Source organism: Aquarana catesbeiana, linkage group LG06 (assembly GCF_042186555.1).
Source record: "Aquarana catesbeiana isolate 2022-GZ linkage group LG06, ASM4218655v1, whole genome shotgun sequence".
In the NCBI taxonomy this organism is placed as follows: Eukaryota; Metazoa; Chordata; class Amphibia; order Anura; family Ranidae; genus Aquarana; species Aquarana catesbeiana.
The window spans coordinates 314375345-314390935 of record NC_133329.1 but is presented as its reverse complement, the minus strand read 5'-3'; the positions used below and the strand labels follow the sequence as shown (position 1 = coordinate 314390935).

The window sequence follows — 15591 nt, the reverse complement described above, 5'->3', positions numbered from 1 at the left end:
CAGTGGAGGTAAGTATGATATGTCTGTTAATTTAAGAAAACAAAACTAACCCTTACAATCAAGGAAAAAAAACTGTGCTTGGAAAAATAAAGCAGCAGCTATTTGTGAGATATACACAAAAAACAAATAAGAAATAGGAAACCCGCACTAAAAAGAATTAAATGGAATCAATAATACATGAGTTTGTTACAATATTCTCTGTGAAAAATTAACATACAGATGTGATTATAAACTAATTAAAGTCCAAATTAATAACAGTCCCAACTTTCCGAATAGTGACACTCAGTGATTTAACAAGGCAGACTGTATCCCCAACTGATAGATGGCATGCTTACCAGAATGTAAGCCAAAGCAAGTGGCTTAACCCAGCCTGGGCCTTGATGCGAACCAGTCACAGTTGGGTGTGCGTTGAATCCACGAAAAAATGTTATCCCAAAAAGATATAGAATAATAACATAGCGTAATACTACCACATTGTTTAAATAGATGAATAGGAGTAACACTCACATGGTGAAGTAAAACAATTTTATTATATTACTGTATCAAGCACCCAGTGGTAAAAAAATTAATAACCACCAACATCACGTAGAGGGCCTCCTTACCAGATAACAAATAATGAGTGCAAATTCTACGGATATGTGAACCTTCAACCAGTGAAGAAATCAGTAAGTGCACCAACACCACCCGGAGAGCCTGCTTACCAGATGGTAAATACCAAGTGAAAAATCTTGCAGATATGTGGAAGATCAACCAGTGAAAAGATCAGTAAGTACACCAACACCACACAGAGAGCCCGCTTACCAGATGGCAGACTCAAAAGGCAAATGACTTAACCGGATGAAAATCCAGCTGGATAGGTAGAGGTTAATGGATGGATGATCCGTCTTTGCAGCTTCAAACCGAAGGCTCCATGACTCACATGATGTGAATAGGACCAATCCCAAAAAGAATGGAATAATGCCAATAGCGTGATAACATTTATACTAGTTTATTTAAATATAAAAGAAAAACGCTTACAAACGAACTGTATATAGAGCGATATGAATTTGATAAATCGAAGCCGGCCGGCAACAAACAAAACTTCCATCCTCCTCAATGGGGCGACGTGGTGACGTCAGCACGTACCTTCCAGACGCGTTTCGTCATAGAATGACGTTTTCAATGGAAAACCCCATTAATCTCTGTCTGGTTCTCTTTCTGGACTTCAGAAACTGACATTTAATTTTGTCAGAGAGTACTCTCTGGTTTTGCATACGGACAAGATGGTGTTAAGGTCTAGGAATTCCTTCTTGCCTAAGCTAATTTCACCCTTTGGATCTCAACCAGAACATTGTTCTTTGGTCCCTCTGTCTTCCTCTAGTCACCTAATAGCCACAGCTTCTTTCAGAAAGATTTATTTGCTCTTTATCATTCTAAATGGTTTGCATAGGGTCCTCCAATTTCTCCTTCCACTATCTCTAGATGACTCAGACATACCATTGTCTATTGTCCAAGCTTTGTGGTTAAAAAGCTTTGTCTGCTGAGCCTGCTTGGAAAAGTTGTCACTTACACATGCCTTTCAATAGTAAACACTAGTGAAGGATTTGGTGAGTCCTTTGATAAATATATCAAGGAAGTTACTAGGGTGAAAGTGCTACAAATACTACAGCTACTACCCCTTCTCACTGAAAGGGGGTCCTTTTGCTTCTCCCAGGCGTTCTCCTCTTAAGCCAAAGCTCAGTCCATCCCAAGCCTTGGACCCCAAAACTCTCCAAGCTTACTCAAAAGCCTTCTCTGCAATTAAGTTGCAGCCTCACTGTACGAAGTGGGGCAACGTCAGGTGGCCTTTGCCTTGTATCACAGATGTGTCGGACCTCTGGGTTCAATCTGTCATTTCCAGGGGATCCAGAATAAAATTTGTACCCATGCCCCCTCCTTAATTCCCACTGTCCAATCTGCCATTTTCACTTCAAAGACACGCAGACTTGTGAAATGTCCTGAATCGATAAGCACAAGGAGTAGTAATCCCAGTTCCTGCAGAGGAAAAAAAAAAATCAAAGGGTTTTACTCAAACTTATACACGGTCCAAAATCCAAATAGAGGCATTTGCCCCATTTTGGATATAAAATCCCTGAACCGATACCTGCTTGTCCCCAAATTTTGCATGGAGTCTGCAAGATCTATTATGGCTTCTTTCACATTAGGGGAATTTCTGGCATCCGTAGGCACCGCAGTGAGAGGGGTGCTGCCAGTCTGGGGGTGCATGAGTGTGCTAAAGCACTCCAAAATTTCTGCTAGCACCCCAATCGGCAATCATGTCTTCAAATCCTAGCTTAAACATTAGCAGCTGGTTAGTCAGGGACTTAATGATAAAGTTGGTATGCAGAGGGATCATGCAGCCGTGTTTTCCGACACGCATTGTAAAGTTCCGGCACCCCAGTCAGTCTCTGGCAGAGTGATATACACACTGACTCTCACATGCTGTAGAGGAGCTTGGCTATTAGGGCGCATGTACATACTTCCACTGCACAAGGTCAAGGTTATCTAACTCCTCCAGCTGCTCCAACTTCTTTATCTCACCTACTGACTGCTAAAAATTAATCCCTTGCCTTCCTCACTGAGGCCTCACCACTTCCATTAACTCATTCTCCTTCCTGGGTCACGCCACCTTCTTTCCTGGTGAGTTACTTTCACTTATTCCTCTTACACCAGTCACCCCCTGCTTCATTTTTTGACCCTCTGTTTACACTTCCATTATACAGTACGCTTTTACACTGATCTGATCCTCCTCTCCTTCTCCACTGTTTACTTTGTCATCTTCGTCTGCTATCTGCGCTCCCCTCCATAAATGTGCACTGCAAACATCGCTGCAGACTAGGTTTCCATACTAGTCCACACATTTACCTCTCTTGCACCCTTTCCATCCCAGCTCCCATTCTGTCTCTTCACCACTGCTTATCCACTCTATTTACAAAAGCTTTGGCTTTGCTGCCTTGTCAAGACCTTTATACAAGGAATTGCTCATGTTAATTCCCAACTTCGATCTCCTGTGTCTCCCTGGGATTTGAATCTGGCACTTTAGGTTCTTTGAAAACCTCTCTCTGAACAGTTTTGGGATATACCATTAGGAAATCTCATGAGTAAGGTGGCTTTTTTGGTTGCTATTACCTTCGTCAGGCGTGTCTGTGTGTTGGTGGCCCTTTTGTAAGAAGCCTTTTTTTGTCATACATAGCACAACGTGGTCCTGAGACCCAGACCCTTTTTCACCCCCAAGCTGGTTTCTTCCTTTCACCTTATTGAGGACATGCTTCTCCCTTCTTTATGTCCTAGTCCAAAACATGCCAAGGAGATTTCATTCTACAGCCTGGTTATGGTAAGAGCAGTTGGGATTTACCCATCTGTCACATCTTCCTGCAGAAAAAACTAAAAAGGTCCTTTTTTGTCCTCCCTGAAGGTCCAAAGAAGGGACATCCTGCTTCCTTTTTCACCAATACTGGGTGATTTAGGCAGCTCATTTTCATTCCCCATCAGGGTCCAGTCCACCAGATCAATCTATGTTTCTTAGACTTTTCAGCATCAAGCATCAGTTTTGCAGGCTTGCGAGGTCACTACCTGGTCTTCTGTTTATACTTTCTCAGAGTTTTACCTAGTGGATCTTCAAGTCTCTGATGGTGCAGGTTTTAGCTGCAAGATGCATCAGTGCTTCAAGCTGTCATTTGAGTGTTTCAGGTCTGTTTTCGTGGGCATGTTTCTGTTTGTTTTGTTGTTGCTCAATAGCCCCCCCCCCCCCCCCCCCCCAGTTTATTGCTTGGGGATGTCTCATGGTCTATTACTTCATGTCCTGTACTGTACAATTAGGATAATGGCAATTTCGACTTGCCAGTAAACTCCATATCTTAGAGTCCAGTACATGACACAGGTTCCTCTTCTCTGTTTCTCCTTTTTGCTTTCTACAAAACTGGAGTCCCATAGAGTGGGTGGGGTTATGCCAGGGTGCACTGGGTGTTCCCAGCAAAGCTTTTGCCAGTGTCCACCTGAAGGTAATGGCATAACAGCATATTAGCACATGGTCTTTGACTACCTGTCCTGTACTGTACTCCATTATATAGAATTTACAGGTAAGCTGAAAATCCCATTTTTTTTTTTTGCATTCGCCTTAAAACCATCTTCTTGGCATCCATTGGGAATCCCAATGCTACCAAACTGAGGTATGCTTGTAGTGGGAGGGAGTTATCCAGGCTGTCCTACATTTTTTATTTATTTTTTGCCAATCTCCAATTCTTCTGTAGAAGGAGTCCATCAATAGACTTCAAGAAACAGATTTTACATTTGCATAAAAAAGTATTTTGTAGGCAGATGTTCAGTATCTGCATCTCTGTATGCAGCATATGCAAGGTTTCTGAAATTCATACATTACATTTCCTTCTTTTTTGCCAGGTTGACAGTGACACAATTTGGAATGAAGTACATTCTTCTGGGGCTGCCCGCCTAGCTGTGGGGTGTGTAGTGGAACTTGCCTCAAAGGTTGTGGCAGGAGAGCTAAAGGTATGTGCTTGCACATGGCATATAATCCCCACTGCACCCTCCCCTAAAGAATCAGCAAAAAGGCCTTTTTTTTATTACCAGAAGTCTGTTTACGATACTAGTGATTTAAAATTCAGACCCAGCAAACTCCTATTAATAGTATTTTACGCTTGGAATCAAATCAATTTTCTGCATAAAGCCATTTCCTCTTATCTCATAAAGTTCTGCCAGCATTGTAACGTTTTAATATATTATATGGTTGCCACAGTAAAGTATGTCAGGTGTTGTAATCAGTATTGTCCGTTATGGAAGAGGGCCTAATGTTGTGCACTTTATTTGAAAAGGGTTTTCAAATTGAATGTTGCTTTTTTAATGCTTAATAAGTGGAATGGGATATTCAGCTCATTAAAAAATGAGGCTGCTGCTAAAATCACTAGTAAAAAATTGTAACAATATACCTGTTCAGCCTTCTGTTAAGGAGCCTAAATGTACATATTACGATGACTCCTCCAGACTGTCCGTTTTTAAGCTGTCTACTCGTACAAGCAGACATTTGCCAATGACAGAATCAATGAACTACTTAGAATGCTCAACAGCGCCCTGGTAGTTCATTGACCACTACAAGCCGAATCCCACAAAGAATGTTGGTACTTGTAGTTCTCCCATTCACAGAACTCTGTAAATGAATGACGCAGCCAGGTGGGCAGAGCCCCACGCAGACATTTTTTTTCTTTAAATTGTGACAGCAAGTTTGAGGAGAAGATCCCCGGCTCGCTGTTACTATAGGTGGTGGGTTAGAAAGAGGCTGCAGCAGTGGGAACATGTTACTTAGGCCCCTTTCACACTGGGGCGGTAGGGGGCGTCGGCGGTAAAACAGCGCTATTTTTAGCGCTGTTTTACCGCGGTATTCGGCCACTAGCGGTGCGGTTTTAACCCCCCGATGGCCGAAAAAGGGTTAAAACCCCTCGTATAGCGCGGCTATAGCCGCGGTATTACCGCGGTATAGCCGCGCTGTCCCATTGATTTCAATGGGCAGGAGCGGTGAATACACCGCTCCTTCACCGCTCCAAAGATGCTCGGGCTTTCACACTGAACGAACAGCGGAGGCTGTTTAGGGGCGGTTTGCAGGCGCTATTTTTAGCACAGTAACGCCTGCAAACTGCCCCAGTGTGAAAGGGGCCTAAAAGTTACAAACAGATATCGTGCTGACAGATCAGAAAACAGCAGCTGGCAAGAACAATTAGACAAATTGTATACAAATATGTAAATATGCATCACCGTGCTAAAAGTGATAGGTGAAAATCAAACCAAGTTTATCTTGATGAATCAATAATAAAAATGAAAACAAATAGAAGTAATCATCCCCAAAAAGTCCAAATTCATGAGAAACATTATGCAAAGGAATCTTTCTGCTCAGATGTTCTCAACACCCAAATGTGCCACCACTATAATAAAGAGGACTCTTACCAGTACATGTGAACCCTTTATATAAAAGAGTCATGAGAGCTTGTAAATAAATGTGTCATCTGTAGGGGAACTTGTATCACCTCCTAATCTCCACCTGTAAGCACCGAGATCTCCCATACATTAACGAGAAATGTTCAAAATAAAACTGAAGAGACCCACGTAGTGTAAAACATGTATATGCAGTTTATTATTAAAATAAATGCCTAGCCACTGACCATGGTTAAAAACAACAAGCACTTGACAGTAAAATATCAGTCCCGGTAACCGATCCAACAACCCTTCTGATTACAGCGTGTGTGGTGACGTCACAAGCATAAGCTCCGCCCAAAAAATGGGTGGAACATGTAACATGCATAAGGTAAGTTGCAGCGCAAGAACAGGTAAATTAAAATGCAATGATAAATGCAGTATTAAAAAAAGCAATCACAAAAAAGTCCAACAAGAGAGGGGAAGAGGACTAAAAGTCCCAGCAAACACCAAGAGGATTCCACATGACAATCGCACAATTCAAGGAAGATAATGGTGACAGACCCTCCACCTTCAGAGCAAACACTTCGCTCACCTTAAGGACTGGACCACTGAATTAACAGATGGTCAAATAGGCAGGTCCCTTCATAGGTGAAGGTGAAGCAGAAACAACTCTTAAGTGCTCACTGTGGATAAGTTACAAAGCAGCTTTATTTTAAAAATGGTTACTCACAAACGGCTGTTTTAAACAGGTGTTGACGAAGTTCTATGAACATAACATGTACGGGGGGAGGCGCTACGCGCTGACATCACCCGCTGCCGACCTGCATCTTACACACCACTCAGCCATCTGTGATGGAAATGCCATTTTATAAACAGCCGTTTGTGAGTAACCATTTTTAAAATAAAGCTGCTTTGTAACTGATCCACAATGAGCACTTCGAGTTGTTTTTGCTTCACCTTTTGTATATTCTGGGGAATCTACTGGAGTCTTTGCCTGGATCATTTACCCTATGAAGGGTCCTACCTATTTGACCATCTGTTAATTCAGTGGTCCAGTCCTTAAGGTGAGCGAAGCGATTGCTCTGAAGGTGGAGGGTCTGTCACCATTATCTTCCTTGAATTGTGTGATTGTCACGTGGAATCCTCTTGGTGCTTGCTGGGCCTTTTAGTCCTCTTCCCCTTTCTTGTTGGACTTTTTTTGTGATTGCTTTTTTAATACTGCATTTAACATTGCATTTTAATTTACCTGTTCTTGCACTGCACCTTACCTTATGCATTTTACTTTGATTATGTGATGATCTTTTGTGCTAGCTGCATTCGTTTTTAGGTTATTTAGGAATTATTTTTTGCGCTGATTTCTTTATTTGTATTTACTTTTGGAACATGTAGCATGTTCCCAAAAGTGAACTTATTTAAAGGATATGTGAACCTCAAAATCGAATTCCATATATGTCCTTACCACAGCCTTAACATCAAAACTCCTAAGAGGACCCCATACTTTGCTAATACGTATCATTTGAAGACTGCCTTGCTTGCTGCCATTGCTCCACGTGGGTCAAATTCAGGATTGAACACCTGTTGCATGTTTCAGACAAAGTGTTGCACCTGCAGACAACTCTTCCTTCCTGTTAGTATAACCTCTTCTATGAAGACTGTGTCTTGTTAGTATATATTTTTATCAAAGGGATCTCTACCTTTTCTCTACCTTTTATTAAGGGATCAGCCAAAAGTGAAATTTTAGTCACAGGTGGCTAAAAGACAGCCTCTGGTGTTTTATATATATATATATATATATATATATATATTGGATACTCCAGCAGTAAGATCTGTCCTTCATCTTTCCTAACTGATTTTCTGCACAGCTTTAGAGTTTTGGGTGTTTTTACCCGCCATTGCATTTTTCAGTGCCTCCTGTTTTGTTTAAGCCTAGGTTCAGACTAGTGCAATGCGGGAACCAGTGCGATTACATTGCCGCTTCCCGCATCACTTCTCTCCCACACTGCCCTCTGCGAACTGAGGGTGTCAATGCATTGTTAATGACACACCCAGAATGGTTCACAGATCGCAGTGCCAACTGTGGATTTGTATAGGAATCGGATCGAATAGGTGAGAACACCCATGCAATCTGATTCCAGTGCAGGAAAAACAAGTCCCTTCACCTTTTTCTGTGCGAATCCAATGCGAGTTCAGCCATACTCGCATTGCTCAGACATCGCGTGTGATTGGCACCTGCGGTGAGGGTGCGAGTTACATGCAATATCTGAGTCTAAATTTAGGCTTAAGTGGATGTAAACCCTCAAATGTACCCAGTGAAGTGAACCGCCTCAGATGATACACAGAGATGAAACAAATCTCCCTATGTAAGTTTTACATCCATATCTGCTGTCTTCATCTGTATATATCCTTTAGAAAGTGCTCTTCTTGTTAACGTTTTTCTCTTCCTGGTTAGCACTGGGAGTGGATTATTGGCATACAGCCAAGACAGCTGATTGGAGGAAAGGCACACACCCCCACTCCACTTTGGCAAAGGAAGGAAGGAATGTGCAGAGCTCTGGTCTTAGGCTGCAAGCTGACTGCTATTCTGTTTATAGCAGCCTTCCCGACACACACTTCTGTCTCCTGTCTCTGAGAACTGTGAGAAGTTTTCAGGCTGATAACAGAGCTATAAAGCAAGAAACAGCTATGGGAGTGCTTTGGAGAGAGATAAGAAAACACTACAGATATGTGTCCAGCTCAAATGTTATTAATCAGGTTTACCTCCACTTTAAATCAACTGAAAATTTGACAGAAAAATGTAAAACTCCTTTAAAATGGCCACAGCAGATGTCCGAACCTAGGAAGTCTAGCCAGTGATCCTAGCGACAGAGTTCCCATGATATATGAAACCTCTAGGTGGTTTAATTCTCTAGCATGTACCAAAAAATGAAATATCCACGTGGGATGTGATGATTAATGGGACCTTGGCAATACAGACAGTCCCCTGGTTACAAAGAATATGAGAACAAGCCTACAGAAACCAAGTCGAATTTGTGTGTAAGTTGGAACAGGTACACTTTTTAAGTGCAAATCCAGCCAAAAAAAATTATTTTGAAGTTTTTTGGATAGCATAGGGAAGAGTTAACACCCCTGTAACATTTGTTTTGCTGTCTGTGCCCCTGTTCAGAAGATTTCACCTCACTTTCTGTTACTGTGACAATTGGATTTTGAGAATTTTGGGTTGTTGTGGAAACGAGGATTGGTGATAAAGCTTCAATGGAGACGCCTTTTTCCCATGATAGCTCTTACAGAAGTGAATTTCCCTTCCCAAGGGTAGATTTCCTCTCGCTTTCTGTGTTCTCCCTCAGTTTGTAAGCATGAGTCTTATGTAAGTCGTATGTTGGGGATTGCCTGTATGTACATCGGTGCCCAGTTTATCCATTCTTCACCATACATACACCAATAAATACATAGCTTGATGTCAACAGTTATGCCTTATATAAGTCCAATATACCATATTAGTTTAAATTTGTATTTATTTAATTTGTTTGTTTTATGCTTCTAAATGGCAAGTTTGCAGATATACAAAACTTGATCTTCATAAGTTGGTATTTTGGTTCTTGATTCCTGACTGTATACATTTTTCAACTGTGGCCGTCATCTGTAAGCCACTTTTTTATGATCTCCTTATTGAGCTGTAATTACATTTTTTTGTATCCTTATTTACAAAGAATGGCTTTGCTGTAGTCCGACCTCCTGGACACCATGCTGAAGAGAGCACGCCTATGTAAGTGTTTTCCTTACATTACTTGTACCTTAGCTGTTTTACTGATTGTTTCATCTGTTTAGGTCAGTTCCCATTGGAACACTGCATGGTTTCTCTCTATGCTGCAGATCACACTGGTAGATTATTTGACATTACCCCAAAGCTCACTCTAGGTGTGTGTGTGTCTGACTGTGTGTTTTTGTCACATGACTGTATTTGAAAGTGCACCACAGAGTCCAGGTCATATGCTGACTAACTAAACTCTGCCCAAAGAAGGCAGGGGTCAAACGACTTGTCGCCAGCATCACCTGTGGTCTCCCTACAGATTATCTTTATTACTAACATACCAAGCCTTGTTCTGCACTGTCTTTGTAGAGGTTTTGGTAGTGGCAAAACGCTGCTTCTTCATATCAGACCCTCCAACAAGGAGAACAGTGAGCAACACAGTAATGCCATCGCCCAATTTCCTGAGACTAGCAATTAGAGGCATCAGGGACTTCAATCTCACTGCAGATATACAGCTTTAAGGTTGTAGAAACAGGAGTATCAAGGCATCCTTGTAAAACTAAGAAGTGCGCGCTGTTATGGGTACATTTTTCAAGATACTTCTAAAGTGCAGTTAACATTTTTAGAGGTTTCCAATAACATGGAAAGTCTTCATTTCTGATTAGTTCATTGACAGACATAGCCTTCTATCTTCATAACGATAGGGTTATATCGCCTCCGCAGGAGTAGGACTAGGCAGAACAAAAAAACAAAACACTTGGCCACTCCCATGGGCCGTCCACAGTCAGTATATAACCCCCTCCCTGCTCTAGGTATTCAGTTTTTTTTCTGCCTAGTCAGGAGTAAGAACTTAGTTCCCTGCTGGGATCGCTAGTCCTGGGAATTTTTGTTTGTCATTTTTTCCGGTGAGATCTCCAGTCAACTGCCGGGCTGGACGACGGATTGGACACTCGGTCCAGGGGTCACCCCAGTCTGGCCAGCGAGCGCGTGCAGACCGCAGCTGCGCGCTAGGTCGGCCGCAACATAGCCCCACTGGACAGGGGCTTGCCCTGTGAGTTAAACGTCCCGGGTGAGGCCCAGGCTTCCGGCCTAGGGACTTTTTGGGACACACGGCCCCTTTTTTCCACCCTCGGGTTTTTGTATTGGGGGGGTATATGGTGGTTAGGCCTGGGAGGAGGGTGATCGGGGGTCCTTGGACTAATTTAGGCCGCGGCTTTGCAGCCTCCCATCTGGGATCAGTCCGGTCCCCCCACTCGTGGCCGGAGGGTGAAAATTTAGGACGAAGCCTTTTCAGGGTCGGTCCGGTCCCCCCCGCGGGCCGCGTGCTTTGTTGGTCCGGTCCCCCCCCCCCCCGCGGGCTGTGCGAAAATTTAGGCCGCGGCTTTTGGGCTCAGGGTCGGTCCAGGCCCCCCGCAGGCCACGTGCTTGTGGCGGGCATCCAAAAATTTAGCCCGCGGCTTTTGCTGCCTACCGGCTCTTGTCAGTCCGGTCCCCCCGTGGGCCGCGTGCTTGCGGCCAGAAATTTAGCCCGCTGCTTTTGCGGCCTACTAGGCCACGGCTTCAGCGGCCTGCTAGGCCTCGCGGCCGCCCCCCCTTTCCTGAGGGGTGGCGCTGCGGGGGTCTGTGCCCCCTAAGTGAGGGGCTCCGGTCTGTGCCCCCTAAGTGAGGGGCTCCGGTCTGTGCCCCCTAAGTGAGGGGCCACGATTTGTGCCCCCTGTGAGGGGCCCCGGTCTGTGCCTCCTGTGAGGGGTCCCGGTCTGTGTCCCATGTGAGGGGCCTTGGGGGTGCCCCCTGTGCAGGGCCTCAGTTGACACCCTCTATGTGGAACCTCATCCCCCCCTGACTTTTTTGGTGTAACGCTTAGGCAGATAGCCTAGTATAGGGCACTCCTGCCCTCCCCTGTTGAACAATCCTATCTGACTCTACCGCACGGAGGTGGCCACCTTGCGGGGTGGTGGCCACGCTCCCTATCCTGTTGGGGAGCGAGGATGATGGCAGAAGGGCTCGAAGGGGCGCTAGTTGTCGCACTTACATCTGTGCGGGAACCTTTCAAGATGAGAATGCAGCGGTGGCTGCAGGGGAGGGCCGGTAGCCTCTTGGATAAACCATCTTGCGTGGCGAAAGCGTTACCTTCTCTCTCTTATTTTGACAAATTTGTCCATGAAGACTGGGAGTGTCCAAAGTGCTTTTTGCGTTTCCAAAAACGCTGGTTGTAAGGTACCCCTTTGGGGAGTCCCCCTTCAGAAGGGGACTGTTACATCAGTAGTGAACCCCTTTGTCTCTAGGCTGCTAGAGGCAACCATGGCTCCAATAGAGGAATCTCTGGCTTCTAAGGGCCCAGCTGGCATCCTTGGAGGGGGAGCAGAATTCCCCTGCCTTAGTTGCTTGGGGACCTATTGAGTAGGCGCTGCGGTTTGTCCGCTATGCCTCTTGGCCGCAGTTCCCCAGGTTGCTGAGTCTGTTGCCTCAATGGTGCTTAGACATGTATTTTGGAGTGTTACTCTGAATGACTTCATGTCGCGTCTTGAGTTTGTCTGGAAATAAGTTGGTTTTCTGGCTGTGTTCCAAACATTTTGTTGCTTCTATTGGTAGTCTGTCACCAGACTGCTTGCTGTCCTCCGCGGGGGGCTGTGCAAGCCCCGTTGCTGCAGAGTGTGTTTGTCCCGGTTCCCGTGCTGGGAACAGTGTCAGGGGTTTTATTCGAACCTGTGCACAGTCTAAAAGACGGAGGGCAGGGTACATCTAATTCTGGACCTCAAGGCCCTGACCTGCCTTGTGTGGGTATAGGAGTTAAGGATGGAGTCCGTCCACGCAGCGGTGGCACTCCATCATGGGGTCTTTTTGACTTCTACGACATCACGAATGCTTAAGCATTCTGTTCCCGACCCCAGCACTTCCTCTGTTTGCCGTGGGTGCAGAGCATTATAGGCGCGTGGTGTGGTCCTTTGACCTGGCCACCACTGGCCCCGGATCTAACAGGGTTATGTCAGTGGGGGTTGACGGTCCTGGGTTGCCTGGGCGATCTGCTACGCCGAATTTTCGATTACCCCGAGGAGCAACGTAGTTTCTATACAGATCTCTGATTTCAGTTGGCGTCTATACTATCGGAGGTTTGCTTTGGTCCGGCCAGAATGTTGATCTATCTGAGCCTGACCGGGCTTCAGCTCTGGCCAGCGTGTTTCTTCCCCTGGACAGACTCCAGAAGTGGCATGCATCGTTTTTCATTTATTATCCGGCAGGTGGGCTCCTTTGCGGATCCACATGCGGATGTCGGGTCTGATGGTATCTACCCTTTTTTGAGGCAAGGTCATTTGCACAGTTTCATGTAGGCTCCCTTCGGGGAGATCCTGGCATAATGGGTCAAATACCCAAGGTCTCTGAAAAATCAGATTCGGCTGAGTCAGGAAACCAGAGGTTTCCTAGTCTGGGCGCTCCGTTCTCCCTTTCTTCAGTGGGGAAGATCCTTTCTCCCCTTGTATTGAACAGGGTGACCACCAATACCAGTCTGTCCGTGTGGGAAGATGTCCTGGGACTGAGCTCAGCTCGGGGTCGTTTGACATTGGTGGAATCTGGACTACTGTGTAATATCCTGGAACTTCAGTTGATCAGACTAGGTCTGGATCACGGACATCTCAACCTCGGGGGCTCCCAGTACGGATCCAGTCGGACAAGGCTACAGTGGTGGCTTATGTCTCTCACCAGGGTGGGCCAAAAAGGCTGTTGGCGACCCTGACTGTGGCCAGTATCCTCCTCCGGTGGGCAGAACGTCTAGTTCCAGCCCTTTCTGATGAACCCAGTTCAGGAGTGGAATGCTGTCAGACGGATACCTCAGTTGGCTAGGGTTGGGCCACGGGGAGGGCCTTTCTCTGGGCCGAGTTTTATCAGATTTGTCCTTGTTCCTTTTTAGATGGCTCCGTTTTTCCTACCTCCATTTACGGAGGGATGAGAAGGAATAGGCTTTGAGTACCATAGAGGGCCAGGTGTCGGCCTGGGCAGTCTACTTCAGCATCCCCTGGTTTTGCACTCCCTGGTGCGTGTCTTTTTTGTGCTAGGGGTTAGACGCCGGTTTCCACCGGGGTGGGATCTGAACTTGGTGTTTTCGATTCTCCCAAGGCCTCTCTATCTTTCTCTCAAAATATTTGGGAGGTTCCACTGCTTACTCTCTCTCGGAAGGTGACCTCTTGGTGGCTATTACCTCTACTCGCAGGGTGTCGTGAATGGTGGAGTTATCTTGTCGTTCACCTTACCCAGGTTAAGGTGGTGCTTAGTCCTTTTTTTTACATAGTTCCGTTCTTGGGTTTCCGTTTGAATAAGGACATTGGGTTGGCTTCTTGTGTCCCTGGTCAGCATATCCCAAGGAATTGGCTTTTTTCTGGCCGGGATGTGTTTTGGGGGATTTGGATGTATTTGCCAGCCACTGAGTCTGTTGGTCTGGATGGATCGGACAGATGATGTCTCTGGGCTATCCTGTCAGGAATCGGTTTCCTCCTTTCCCGGTTATGGCGCATTCTTAGTGGTTCTTGGGCCTTCTGTCATCAGTTGGCCGTTGCGCAAGTTGGCAAGGTGGCCACTGTTCATCGGTGTACATTTTCACATGTTCTACGAAGTGGATGGTTTGGCATCTGCAGATGCCTCTTTTGGCCGCAATTTTTTTTGCAGGCCGCTGTTTAGGGGGTCTATTCCCTCTTGAAGGGGTATCATTCAGGTTGGGTTCCAGCTTATCCTGGGTGAAGTTCCTGTTAACTGGTTGGCTCTTGTATTAGCCTTGGGATTTTTTCATTTTCTCACCCCTCATGTTGGCACTGCTTTGGGACGTCCCTATCGTTAAGAAGATAGAAGGCTGTGTCTGTCAATGAACTAATCAGAAAATAGGATCTTTTACTTACCTTAAAATCCGTTTCTCTGAGTTCATTGACAGACACAGCACCCACCCTTCTATGGAGTTCTTTTGATACTTCTATTACTGCTTACTACTAAACTGAATAACTAGAGCAGGGAGGGGGTTATATACTGACTGTGGACGGCCCATGGAAGTGGCCAAGTGTTTTGTTTTTTTGTTCTGCCTAGTCCTACTCCTGCGGAGGCGATATAACCCTATCTTTATGAAGATAGAAGGCTGTGTCTGTCAATAAACTCAGAGAAACGGATTTTACAGTAAGAAAAAATCCTATTTTTTGAGTTCGAGTCCACTTGTTCTGTGCTGTGTGAGAATAAAGAAAATTAATGTTTTAATAACCTGTCAATTTTTTTTAGGGGTTTCTGTTACTTCAACTCTGTCGCAGTTACAGCCAAGCTCATCCAACAAAGATTTAATGTGGAGAAGACTTTGATAGTGGATTGGGTATGTGGATGCTACTTACCGAAATGTATGCTAAAGCCAACTCTGGGCGAATGTTTTCATTTTGTTTTTTTTAATGAAACTTCATTTCGACTGCAATGCTCACTTTGAATTTGGAGCTGGATCCATGGTTGGGAGATGTTAAACTGTCTGGCACTTTGGGGTTGAAAAGGAAGGCCGTCATTAACCACTTCAGCCCCAGAAGAATTGGCTGCTCAATGACTAGGCCATTTTTTTGCAATACGGCACTGTGCCGTTTTAATTGACAATTGCACAGTCGTGTGATGCTGTACCCAAACAAAATTGACGTCCTTTTTTTTTCCCACAAATAGAGCTTTCTTTTGGTGGTATTTGATCATCTCTGCGTTTTTTAATTTTTTGCGTTATAAACAAAAAAAAGCGACAATTTTGAGAAAAAAAAACACAATATTTTGTACTTTTTGCTGTAATAAATAGCCCCAATTTTTTTTGTTAAAAAAGCTAATTTTTTTCCTCAGTTTAGGCCAATATGTATTCTTCTACATATTTTTGGTAATAAAAATGGCTAAAAGCGTATATTGATTGG

At 44.8% G+C, this 15591-nt stretch overlaps 1 protein-coding gene across 4 annotated transcripts in view; it reads left to right on the top strand.

The window, feature by feature from the left end:
- Positions 1-15591, top strand: part of HDAC4 (histone deacetylase 4) — a 393738-nt gene that overhangs the window by 311543 nt on the left and 66604 nt on the right. For all 4 annotated transcript variants that reach the window (XM_073633685.1, XM_073633682.1, XM_073633683.1 and 1 more), the window contains 3 exons: positions 4417-4524; positions 9648-9703; positions 14942-15029. In XM_073633685.1, coding sequence (XP_073489786.1) covers positions 4417-4524; positions 9648-9703; positions 14942-15029 — 252 coding nt within the window. The remainder of the gene's footprint in view (positions 1-4416; positions 4525-9647; positions 9704-14941; positions 15030-15591) is intronic.